This window comes from Desmodus rotundus, chromosome 11 (assembly GCF_022682495.2).
Source record: "Desmodus rotundus isolate HL8 chromosome 11, HLdesRot8A.1, whole genome shotgun sequence".
NCBI classification, from domain to species: Eukaryota; Metazoa; Chordata; class Mammalia; order Chiroptera; family Phyllostomidae; genus Desmodus; species Desmodus rotundus.
Window position 1 is genome coordinate 20,325,584 of NC_071397.1, and position 14,133 is coordinate 20,339,716.

The 14,133-nt window shown below is 35.0% G+C and overlaps 1 protein-coding gene across 1 annotated transcript in view; it reads right to left on the reverse strand.

Moving 5' to 3' along the window:
- The window catches only part of COL21A1 (collagen type XXI alpha 1 chain), a 168,822-nt gene that overhangs the window by 97,795 nt on the left and 56,894 nt on the right, over nt 1-14,133 (reverse strand). The window contains exons 4-5 of the mRNA XM_053914309.1: nt 559-727; nt 251-467 (exon numbers count right to left, since the gene is read on the reverse strand). Coding sequence (XP_053770284.1) covers nt 251-467; nt 559-727 — 386 coding nt within the window. The remainder of the gene's footprint in view (nt 1-250; nt 468-558; nt 728-14,133) is intronic.

Here is a 14,133-nt window from a genome sequence, read left to right on the forward strand (position 1 = left end):
TTCCTTGAGTGGTTATTATAATTAAATGTGCCTGGCAACTAGTAGTAGACATTCAAAAAAATGTTAGTTCCCCCCACCCTTAAGTTCCCTATGGATTAAGAAACAATTTTCCTTCCTTTATTAAAGCAACATTCAAATATGAAGTTGATATCTTTTCAGTCATGTTAAAATTACAGCTCTCTTCTCTCAATACACATAAACCCAACAGTGTTTCTTCATAAATACCATAATCATATCCAGGCATCTTTACCTTAACTTGAGGGTCAGCAAAGGTGACCACTTGTGAGCCATTAATCACGCTGGTCGTGGTAAATAGTAAAGTTTTATCCACACCATTTAAGGTAACTGCTATTTGTGGCCTTCCATCAATGGTTAAAATTCTCCACAAATCCCACATTTTCTTGACCTTAAATCTCTGAGTGGAGACAAACACATATGATGGAGGAAGACCTTCTGGGAAAACATTGCTAGGAAAAGAAGAACATGAATAAGGCTTAAAGAATTCTCAACATACCTATAGATGCACCAAAAACAATTGTGTCAACACATAACATTTACCTTGTGAATTCTGATAAGTCAACTTTTGATGTTACTTCATATCCTTTTATCTTTGTTGGTAAAAGCTGGATTCTTTTCTTAACCTTTTTCTTTACACCCAAGCCCAAAAGAATGTCAAACCCCTTCTCATCTCTAGCTGCCACTGGAATTCGTGTTGGACAGACAGATTCTATAAGTCAAAAGCAAAAGCAGTAAAAATTGATTAACCACTTATTACTTCAACGAGAAAATATCAAGGGAGGGATATTGGAGAATGTAAGAATTATAAAATCTGTATATGCACACAAATGTATATAAATGTATGTAAATGTATTTTCTGAGAAAGCATGGGAATTTTTTAGCATTTGAGAATGAAGTCTCAATTGTCTTTTCTCCCCCTAGAAGGGAATAAACATAAAACAGAAATGTAAGAGGAACATTCGTAATGAATTGTTTTAAACACTATGCTGAAGTTCATAAGTTACTGTGTATTTTGAACATGAGGCGATCTAACAGCTGGGCATTGGAGGGTGGGAGAAAGCTGGGACGGGATTTATGGTTCTCATCCAGGATTTTCTGTTAATTAGTCATTTGACTTTGGATAATTCTTAAATTTCTTGGATCTAGATGAGCCCTAAGATTCCTTTCGTGCATTCCCAGCATTTGAGGGGTAAAAAAAAGTGTTGTTCTTGATATTCTTTCCAGTTCTATAATTTATAATTCTACAGTTTAAATATCGTTGGTCTGTCACTCTGGGAAAAACATTAATTGGGGATCTTTTCTGTTCATGGAAGTTCTAAAAATGGGCCTATTTTCTCATCTATTATTAATTATATTATATATTAAGTAATCATATTTATAAGTAAAGACTATCCCCTTAAGAAAATAATTAAATTTGCATTATATAGTAATCTATATAAATTATAAATTATAAAAATATGATATGCCTTTCACTTCTCTGGGAAACTAGTGTCTCAAATTATGTGGAAATTTTTATATGGTTGAAAGGCTATTAAGCTGTTATACTGTAGAAATCTTGTGACATTTTCAGATTTTTCCAAGGCCCGCATATAACATACACATTGGGCATGACTGCTTATATTTTATAAAGCAGCTACCAGAAAAAAACAAGAACTCCACTAAACATACCTTAAGATAATCACTCTCTTATATAACATTAAGGAAAGGAAAATATATTGTATTTACAATGTAATAAAAAGTAATGACATGAATTTATTAGCCAAAAATGTGCAGTCATAACTTGTACCATACAATATTGGAAATACAAAGAAGGTTTGATATAAATAAAACTGGATATATTCCTGGGAAAGGGAAGATATTTTTCTCTTTGGGTCTTAAGATGTTGAGTTTTGAAGGGACCCAATTCATCATATCCTTCTTCCTCTAGTAAGCTGGGGCTAGCTCATGAGGAGACAGGGAAACCAGGCAAACACAGGTGTTCATTAGATGTGTGATCCAGGGAGCTCCCTTAGGTACACCATTCTTAACCACGCCTTCCCAGCAATGCAGGGCTGATTTATTTCCGCCCACCTCAGGAGCAGGCCCTGCCCACTAAAATCACACCTGGTCTACCAGCTACTTTTATCAAACTCACTAACCTGAAAACTTTTTTTCTCACTCAGGGATAAGGAGTGAAAGACAGTGGGGAGAAAGATCAAAATACTCTAGCTAATCCCTCCACATGAAAACAGAAGTAAGAAATAATTACTTCCAATAACTCTCTATTATACAGTTTAAATAATAAATCAATGAATAAAATTAAATCTTTCCTGTCATTATGAGGCAGTATTTGGGGGAGGTGTTATATAGAACAATCTACGAAGCCTCACTTCAAATGGTTTATTTAAAACTGCAAAAGAAAGAAATTCAACTGAAAAGAAAATGTGTTGAACAGGACATCCTAAGAATAATCAGATTTCAACTGCTCCTCTGATTTGCTTTACAAAAGAGAAGTTATAAGATGCTGGGCGAGGAGCTCACACTTAGATAAGAACTTTAGGTTTAGACCTAAGCCTCTTCCTCGTAACCTCTCATGAGCCATTGGATGCTTCTCTGTGAAGTTTGAATAATCATCCTCATAGGGTTTGTGTGATGATCAGATATGACGATGTATGTGAAAGTGCTTTGTCATTCAGAAATCACATGCAAGTGCAGGGGATACAGCACGTATTGCGTCCTTCCTTTTCTCTAATAAAATACACTTTATTCTAACTGCTCAAACTTTATAGAAAACAATGTGACAGTTTGTGAAATCAGGAATGTAAATTAATAGTCACAATATAGCCATGTTTTCATGTTTACCTAGGCACATCTCTCTAGGGAAAATGTATTTAAATAATTATATATTCTTGAAGGAATAATCTTCCCAATTTGCTTACTTACAAGGAGAAAAATTAAATATCCTTACACGTGGGAAATGAAAAGAAAAATGTAGTCAAAATGCTCAAATATAATTTGTATGTTTGCATATGGCCAGAGATAAGAAAGAGGTTTAAAAAAAAAAAGGCTCCTATTAAAAGGCTACTGTTGTTACCGAACAGCAAATGGGGTCCTGTTGCCCCATGCGATCCCCTAAGCAAAATTCCGGAGACAAAGGTTTAGTGATCAAAAAAAGAAGTCTATTCAAAAGCTTCACAATTCTGGAATAACACCTTTCCACATGCATTAGTTATTTACAGCTTTAATTGCTTAAGCCTATTGGTTAAGGCTAAAATCATCAATACCTGAGTTCTCCTAGCATTCCCCATTAGTTTTTAGTTATCTTATTTCTATAAGATTAGTTTACAAACTAAAACAACATAAGATACAAAAGCTACACAATTTTTGGAAGAATAGCAGGCTCCTGCCTCAGAGCTCGACCCCTCTAGAACACCCAAAGAAAAATAACCCCACCACCCTCTGCCAGGCCAGTGGATCCTAGGCTGTGCCTGGAGTTCCTTCCATCCAAAATCCATCCCTTGGGAATCACAGGAAGCTGCACAGGATCATCCAGGCATCCTGGAGGAACCAAGAGCCAGTCTCTGCCCTCCTTTCATTTGAAGTATTCTGGACCATAGTTCCATGCACTCTGGAGGCATTCAGCTTCTCAGTCAGTCCTGTCCTAGACTGTTTACTATTGCTTCAGGCAACCTCCTCCTACAGCCCCTCCCTACTCCCCCCCAGTGGTCTGATCAGCTCTCTCTCTATTACTTTGATTACCAAGCAATAATTTTTACACAAACTTCAAGGAAAAGAGAACAGGTAAATAATTAACATTACCACTGTGTAGAAAAAAAGAAATAAATCTGTATGTATACAACCACATCCAGAGAGGACAATAGAAATAAAAAAAATTTAATTTAAAAGTTATAATTTTAACTACAAGGAAAATCAAATGCTAAGTTGGTAACTTGCTATAACACCTGCAACAGGTAGGTAGAATAACCTAGATAAACAAAGCTAGTTTTTTAATAGTGCATTCAGGAGCAAGGGCAAAAAAAGACACACAGAGGACTGAAGTTCACAAATGGTTTCCTACATGGCCTATAAAGTTATAATTTCATGTTTAGAGAATATTTGGAATAAAAATGCTTTCTGAGATGAGCACAGATTACTCCATTTATTTTAAATGTTGGGGTCCAGTAATATTTGCTGCTCTATTAAATCTCAGAGCTTAGTAGTACACTCTTAAGTTATAGTCTTATCAAGATGATAAAAAATGTCTTTTTTAAAATCCTGTCATGAACAGGAACACACACACACACACACACACACGTGTGTGTATCTATATCTCTAGATAGATATATATCTAGAGATATAGATACACAGATATATAGATATATAGATATCTTGACTCTAACCACGGCAATCAAATGTGTCCAGCTACCCCTTTCTAGTTATAAGATAATATCACAGGGCCACTGACAAAAGCATTATTCCAGAACAGATCTCATCTAGTTTATAAGTGCGCATTCAATCCATTCTGCACTGCCAGGTTGTCTGTCTGTCACCCCACTCCTAAAGTCACATATTGTATTGAGAACTTGGAGTTCTATCAAGAAGATCTGTGGTGAGAGACCAAGTAATTTTACTGGTCTAGACCTGATGTCCAATGAAAGAGAGTCGTCTCTGCTGCCCACAGTGCTGCTCAGATCTGTACCAGCCAACTTCTTCAAACTTCCCTGACTGAACTTGGTTTTAACGTAAGGCCAACATGAGTTATGTGACACTGATACACGCCCCTCAATGGTGATCAGTGGCAATTTCATACATTTGCCTTCCTAACATCCATTATATCATCATGTACTTTAACATCATGCACAAGTTCATCACTCTCACCATTGTTTCAATTAAGCACTAAGATTGTAATAACTTAAGAGTCTATTGCATCATATTGGAAATAGAATAAAATAACAATAGCAAAACCAAAATAAATTATCCAAGTAGAGATCCTCATAACAAAGATTAGGTAAATAACAAAGAAGGCAGCCTCAACTTGACATAATTTCTTTTCTCATTACAGGTTGAATAGTCTCGTCATCCTTTACCAGTGAGCAATCCAACTGTCTTGAAATTTAGGTTAGAGTCAACAGCCCTTTATCTGAGGAAGGTGTCTGCCAGATGTACGGTTTCAGTGATAAGCCAGTGGGAACGGTAGGCTTCAACCACTTGTGCACAAACCAGAACAGTCAAAATATTTTGCACAAGTAGCCTCTCTGATCATAGAATATGTTATTTGACAATAAGAAAAAAAATACTGAAAAATGGAAATCTATATGTGGCTTTGAAAATAGTTAAGAATATAGTTTTAAAAGCTTACAAAATGAGGAAAATAACTCATTTGGTTTTGCCACTTTTTACTTTAAAAGCCTTTATTATGTGATAAAATTTTTAAGTTATTCTTTCCTCTGAATACTATAGATGGAGAAATACTAATATGTTTTGCTTTTACATGTATACAGAAAATAGCATGTGTCCAGTTCTTATGCCTTATTCTTTACTCCTTTTCTTTTTCATTTTTAATTTAAATAGACTGAGCCTTCATCAGTATTAGAGTAATATATCATTTCAACATATGCACTTTATTTTTTTAACCAGACATCCAGGCATCTTAACATGTTCCACTACTTCTCTAGAACACTGACATTAATCTTCAGAAAACATGGTCTACATCACCACCAAGGTCAAAGTCAATCACTTAGCCCAAGATCACATCGCAATAAACAGAGGTGGACAAGTCAGAAATCAAACCCAGATCTGGGCCTGACTACAGAGATGGGGCCAGATAACTATATATCAGTGACCTGAGGTTTATTAATACACCCATCAGAAGATTGTGCTTATTGAATTTTTAAAAACTTTCAATTAAGGTACATTCTTCATTCAGTAAAATACCCCAATCTCAAGTATAGAGCTTGACTGGCACAAGTATACACACACATATAACAAGTGCACCACACAAGATAATGTCTAGCACCTTAGAAACCTACCTCAATTTCCTTTACAGATGATAACCACCACCACTAGAAACCACTGTTATGATTTCTATAACTAGTGATTGATTGGTTTTGTCTGTTCTCACAGTTAAATATCTAGGAGCTGAACTGCTGTTTCATAGGGTAGGTGCATGCTTTACCCTAGCAGATAATGCCAACAAACATTTTCAAAGTGGTTGCATCAATTTTTACTCCTTTCAGCATGCCAAATGCCATTTACAAAGCATGGTGTTATTATGAAAATAAAACATGTAATTAGATGACAAATATTATATATAACATCTTAGAGTGAGAAAAAGAAAGGGAGAATGGGCCATTAACACAAGCTTTAAACATTCCTATTGAAAATTATTCTGAATGTTTTCTTGTTTTTTCCTTTCCTAGAATTAACTAACTTATACAGCTGTATCTAAATCTAATCATAAACACTGACAGTTTATTTTGTGTATTTGTAAATCACACCATAGTCATTTCACTGTTTCCAATGAGTATGCAAACATCACTTTACACATAAAATATAAACATGTTTATTTTCTTGAAACATAGGTCTAGACTATCTAATTAAATGAATGGAAAATTCATATTTTTAGATATACTACAAGGCCTAACACTGTAACCTGCCTTTAATACAGATTAAATTCAAATTATTTTAATCTATGTAATACAGAGTTATTCCCCTAAATATAAGGCATTGAAGAAAGAAATTGAAGAAGATACAAGTAAGTGGAAGCACATGCCATGTTCATGGGTAGGAAGGATTAACATCATTAAAATGTCCATATGACCCAAAGCAATCTATAGATTCAATGCAATTCCTATCAAGACTCCAATGATGTATTTCACAGAACTAGAAATATTTCAAAAATTTATATGGAGCCACAAAAGGCCTTGCATAGCAACAGTGATCTTGAGAAAGAAGAATGAAGTTGGAGGAATGATGCTACCTAATATCAAACTATACCACAAGGCCATAGTAATCAAAATAGCATGGTACTGGAGTAAAAATAGACATAGATCCAGAAATAAACCCACATCTTTATAGTCAATTAATATTTAACAGAGGAAGCCAGCACATACAATGAGCTAAAGATAGTTTACTCAATAAACAGTTATGGGAAAATTGGTCAGATAAGTGCAGAAAAATGAAACCGGACCACCTTGTTATATCACATACATGAATAAGTTCAAAATGGATCAAAGACTTAAATGTTAGATCCCAAGCCATAAAAATTGTAGAAGAAAACATAGGCAGAAAAATCATGGACATAGCTCATAGCAATATTTTATCAGGTATAGCTCCCCATGCAAGAGAAACAAAAGAAAAAATAAATAAATGGGACTACATCAAACTAAAAAGGTTTTGCACAGCAAAGGAAATCATCAACAAAATAAAAAGAAAACTGCAGAACAGGAGAACATATTCATCAATAAATACATCTGATAAAAGGTTAATACCCAAAATTTATAAAGAATTTTCAAAACTCAACACACACACACAAAAAAAACCAGACAACCCAATTAAAAAATGAGCAAAGGACCTGAACAGACATGCCTCCAAAGAGGACATACAGATGGCCGATAGATATATGATAAGATGCCCAGCATCACTAATCATCACCACAATGAGATACCATCACACACCTGTCAGAATGGCTATCACCAATAAATCAACAAACAAGTGCTGGCAAGATATGAAGAAAGGGGAATCCTCTGCACTATTGGTGGGAATGCAGCCTGGTGCAGCCATTGTGGAAAGCACTATGCAGATACCTCAAAAAATTAAAAACAGATCTGTCTTTTGACCCAATGAATATATCTGAAAGAGCCCAAAATGCTACTTCTAAAGAACATAAGCACCCCTATGTTCATTACAGCATTATTTACCATTGCCAAGCTATGGATGCAGCTCAAGTGTCCATCAACAGATGAATGGATAAAGTAACTATGGGACATTTACACAATGGAATACTACTCAGCCATAAAAAAGAAGAAAGTTTTACCCTTTGCAACAGTATGAATGGACCTAGAGGGTATTATGCTGAGTGAAATAAGCCAGTCCAAGTATGGCAAATACCATATGATTTCACTTATATGTGAAATCTAATGGACAAACTGAACTAACAAGGAAAATGGAACAGTCTCAAATGGAGAACAGGATGACAGCTAGGGCTGGGGAGAGTAGGGGGTGGAGGGTTTGAGCAAAGAGGTAAAAGGACTCATGGACATAGACAACAATGTGGTGATTGTGGGGGGTGGGGTATAAGGGGACTGAATGGTAATGGAAAAAAATAGAATAGAAAAATCATTAAAAAAATGCAAAGGTAGGGTACTATACCAGGCCCTATAAATAAAATTATCCAGCAATCTCCAAGCAAAAAGTAGTACAAAGTATGTATAATATTTTAAAAGATTTCACTTTCTTATTTTTAGAGAGAGAGGAAAGGAGGGAGAAACATCACTATTCATGCATGGGTGTTCCAGTCTACTCTCATTGGCTGCTAGGTTACATCGAAGTCATGCAAACAGTTCTTGTTATATTAACAATGGCTGGACTTTTTCTGGACAGCCATTGTATAGACAAATTCAGAACATTAAAATACTATGATGGTGATGCATAGATAATTTTCAATGTTGATATAAAAGTTAATAGATAAAACTATAAGCAATAACTGTAAAAATATGTTAATGGATACACAATATTAGATGATGTAACTTGTGACATCAGTAACAAAGTATGAGGGAGCAGAGAGATGCAAAAATGTAGAGTATTTGTATGTGACTGAAATTAAGATACTATCAGCTTAAAATAGATTTTTACAACAATATAATGTTTGATGTAAACCCCATGGCAACCACAAAGAAAATAGCTATATAACACAGACAAATGAAAATGAGAAACAAATCAAAGCATGTGAGTACAAAAAGAACACAGTGAAATACAAAGGAAGACCATAAAAGAGGAAAGGACAAAAAGTCTGTAAGACAGAAAACAATGAACAAAATGACAATATTAAATTCTTCCCTGTCAGTAATTAGTTCAGATGTAAATGCATTAAACCCCCTAATAAGAAGATAGAGAGTAGCTAAATGAATAAAAAAACAAAATTCAACTATATATAGTCTATAAGACATATATTTTAAGGACACACACAGGCTAAAAGTAAAGTGAGAGAAAAAGACACTCCATGAAAATGATAACCAAAAGAGAACAAAGGTGGTGATTCTTGGTCAGATAAAATAGGTTTTAAGTCAAAAACTGTCAAAAGAGACAAAGAAGCACATTATATAATGATGAAAAGGTCAACTCACCGGCAAGACCTAACAACTATAAATATAAATATACACACCGGACACGATAGCACCCAAATACATGAAGCAAACACTGACAGAACTGAAGGGAGAAATACACAGTAACACAGTAATAGTAAGGGATTTCAACACTTCACTTTTAGTAATAGATGGAACACCCAGACAGAAGATCAAAGAGGAAACAAAGGATTTGAACAACATTATAGATCAAAGGAATCTAACAGACGCATGCAGAACAGTCTGCCACACAGCAGCAGGACGCACATTCTCAAGCAGAAGCAAAAGATTCTTCAGGAAAAAACATGTTAGGTCAAAGAACAAGTCTCAACGTATTTAAGAAGAATGGAATTATACTATGTATATTTTCCAACCACAATAGAAGGAAACTAGAAATTAATGGTACAAGGAAAGTTAGAAAATTCAAAATTATGTGGAAAAAAGGAAACTGAATAGCACTTTCTTGAATAATCACTGAGTCAAAAAATAAATCAAAAGAAAAATTAGAAGGTATCTTGAGAAAAACTAAAACTAAAACCCAACATGCCAAAACTTATGGGATGCAGCAAAAGTAGTATGAAGAAGGACATTTATGGCAACAAAAACCTACATTAAAAAATAAAGATCTCAAATAAGCAACCTAACTTTTCATGTCAAGGAACTAGAAAAAGAACAAACTAAGCCTTACGTTAGCAGAAGGAGGAAAATAATTAAGATTAGAATGGAAATAAATAAAATAGAGAATAGTAAAACAACAGAAAAACTCAACAAAATTGAGTTGTTTTTTTTAAAGATCAACAAAACTGACAAACCTTTAGCTAGATTAACTGAGAAAAAGAAGAATCAAATTAAAAAACGGGAATGAAACAGGAGATATTAAAACAGATGCCACAGAAATACAAAGGATCATAAGACACTGCAATCATTATACACCAACAAATTTGATAACCTAAAATAAATGGATAAATTCCTAAAATACACAACCTACCAAGACTGAATCATGACAAAACAGAAGATCTGAACTGACCTGTCACTAGTAAAAAGACTGAATCAGTAATCTAAAACCTGCCAACAAAGAGCCCTGAACCAGATGTCTTCACTGGTGAATTCTACTAAACATTTAAAGAAGAATTACGTCAGTCCCCCTCAGACTCTTCCAGAAACTGAAATAGTTCCAAGCTATTTTAATGAGGCCAGCATCACCCAGATATCAAAGCCCAAAAAAAGATACTATAAGAAAAGAAAACTACAAGCCAATATTCCTGATGAATATAAGTACAAAAATCCTCCACAAAATACTATCAAATTGAATTCAAAAGCATATTAAAAGGATAAAAAGTGTCCTACACCATGACCAAGGAGAATTTTTCCTTGGGATGCAAAGATGATTCAACCTATTTAAATCAATTTATATGATTCACCACATTAAGAGAACAAAGCATGAAAGTCACGTAATTGTCTCAACAGATGCAGACAGTGTATTTGTTAAAATTCAACATATTTTCATGACAAAAAACACTCACCAAAATAAGTATAGAAATAATTTACCTCAACACAATAAAGGCCATATATGAAAAGCCACAGCTAGCACACATACAAGTCACTCAATGGTGAGAAATTGAAAGCTCTCCCTCTAAGGTCAGGAACAAGATAAGAAGGCGCACTCTTGACACTTTATTCAACATAGTATTAGAAATGCTAGCTGGAGCATCAAAAATAATAAAATACTAAGAAATAAACTTTACCAAAGAGGCAAAAAGACTTACATTTTTAAAACAACAAAACATTACTGAAAGAAAATTAGAAACAAATGAAAAGACATATCATGTTCATCGATTAGAAAACTTCATGTTTTAAAAATGTCCATATCACACAAAGTGACGTATAGATTCAATGCAATCCCTATCAAAATCCCAATGACCAGTCAGAGAAGGACAAATACTGCACAATTCTGCCTTTAAGAACTATCTAAAGTAGTCAGACTCAGAGAAACAGAAAGTAGAATGGTGGTTGTCAGCTGTGGGGAGAAGGAAACGGGGGCTTGCTGTTCCAGCCCTAGCTATCTACAGTACAACGCTGTGCATATAATTAGCAGTACTGCCCTGTGCACTTAAAATACTTTAAGAGGGTGGACCTCACACTGTGCTTTTTACCAAAACAACAAAATAGAAGACAAGATGCTCAACGTCACTAATCGTCAGAGAAATGCAAATTAAAACCACAGTAAGATACCCCCTCGGGCCTGTCAGAATAGCTGTCATTGATAAAAGAACAAAGAACTAGTGTGGGTTCTTCATAGAATGTGGAGAGGAGAGAACCCTCAAGCGCTGTTGGTGGGAACACTTATTGGTGCAGCCACTATGGAAAACCATATGAAGCTTCCTCAAAAATATTAAAAATGGAACTGCCCTTATGACTCATCAGTTCTATGGGTGTGTGTCAGAAGAAACCCAAAACTAATTGGAAAGAGTATATGCACTTCTATGTTCATTTCAGCAGTATTTACAATAGCCAAGATATGGAAACAACCCAAGTGTCCACCAATAGACAAACTGATAAAAAAAAGTCATGATACATATGTACAATGAAATATTACTCAGCCATGAACAAGAATGAAGTGTTACCACTTGTGACAGCATGGATGGAACTAGAGTATATTATGTTCAGTGAAACAAGTCAGCCAAAGACAAATACAATATGATTTCACTTATATGTGGAATCTAAAGAACAAAATTAATGAACAAACAAAACTGAAAAACACTCATACAGAGAACAGACTGATGGTTTCCAGAGGGGAGGGGTTAGGTGACTAGGTGAAAACGGTGAAGGGATTAATAAGGACAAATTAGTAGTTACAAAATAGTCATGGGATATAAAATACAGCATAGGGAATATCAGGAGGGATCACTTTACTTTATCACTTGGTAAAGTATATGATTGCTTCACCACTACGTTGTATACCTGAAACTAATACAAAATAATATTGACTGTAATCTGTAATTTAAAATTTAAAAAATTAAGGAAAAATAATAGTAAACAAAAGAAGAAAAAATAGACTCTTAAATGAAGAAACCAATGCTCATCAATAAAAAGTGGACCTGAAATAATGTCATGCAGAATACCCCTCCATGGAAATGCTAGGTCAGTGAAGATGAAATAATCCACATGGGAACAAAGATATAAATAGTATTTTGTTCACTCTGGATCAACCTCAGCAGAGCATAAAAGGAAACAGCATTAGGAAATGGTAATTTTATATGCTGAGAACCTCAAAGTAGAAATTAACTATTTGTCAAAAAAATGAAACTATCGCCCTGGCTGGTGTGGCTCAGTGGGTGAGTGGCAGCCTGCAAACCAAAGGCGCACCAGTTTGATTCTCAGTCGGGGGATATGCCTGGGTCGTGGGCCAGGTCCCCAGTTGGGGGCATAAAAGAGACAACCAATAAATGTTTCTCTCACACAATGATGTTTCTTTCCCTTACTCCCTCTCTTCCCATCTCCCTTCTCCTCTCTCTAATTAAATAAAATCTTTTAAAAAATAAAATAAAATTATTGCCCTGGCCAGTGTGAAATCATCCCATAACCGAAAAGTTGAGGGTTTGGTCCCTACTCCAGGCACTTATGGAAGGCATCCAATCCATGCTCCTATCTCACACTGATGTTTCTCTCTCCCCCTTCCTCTCTTCCTTACTCTCTCTGTGAAAGCAATGAAAAAATGTCCTCAGGTGAAGATTTTAAAAAATGAAATTATCAAATGATTCAAATATAAATTATATGATTTGAGGTTGCTGCAATACAGCAATACATTAGTTTAGTCAATGAATCAATCCAATATGGTATTAAAAGTCAAAATGTCTGTATATTCTATAAGTATGGTTTCAAAAACTGCACTTTAAAAGATGGGTATTGTAAAGCATATATGTGAACTAAATAGACAAAGATATTGCATTCTTTTTGAGTATGGATGAAGAACAATTTGTTAGGATTTCAAATTTGATATTTTTTTAACAGACTACACATTTAGCTGTAAAAACTTACACTGCCTTTAAGCACAGCTACTCTTTATGTATAATTAGAATTTTTTAAATAGAATGGATTTCCCATAACATCTATCTACAGAAAAAAATCTATGAAGCAAATACTGAACAGACATATTTAATCAAATTTATATTTTAGGATAAAAATGAATGTTAAGTGAAATCTCATCATGAAAAGTCTATTTTAATAATGAAATATACAAGTCTGTCCAGAAAAAGTCCAGACATTGTTAATATAATGGGAACGTTTTGCATCATTGTTCACATCTATGTAACCTGGCAGCCAAGAAGAATAACTGGGACAGGCATGTGTGAACAATGAGGATTTCACTGTACTAGTCAGTGGGGACAGTAGATGCCTTTGGCTGTGCGTGTGTACTGTGTGGCTACACATTCAAAATGACTGAGCAAGTAGAGCGATGAATCTGTATCAAATTTGGTGTGCAGCTTGAATGTTCCTCTGCAGAAAGTGTTCAGATGATTCAGAAGGCTGCAGCTATGGGCAACTGCTGCTTGGCAGCTCCGTCACAATACATCTGCTCATGCACCACGTCTCATGCAGAGATTTTTGACAAAACATCAAATCACCCAGGTAACTCAGGCCCCCTACAGCCCAGATTTGATGCCCTGCAACTTCTGGCTTTTCCCAAAACTAAAATCACCTTTGAAAGGGAAGAGATTTCAGACTGTCAATGAAATTCAGGAAAATAGGAGTGGGCAGCAGATGGCAATTGGGAGAACTGTGTGAGGTCCCAAGG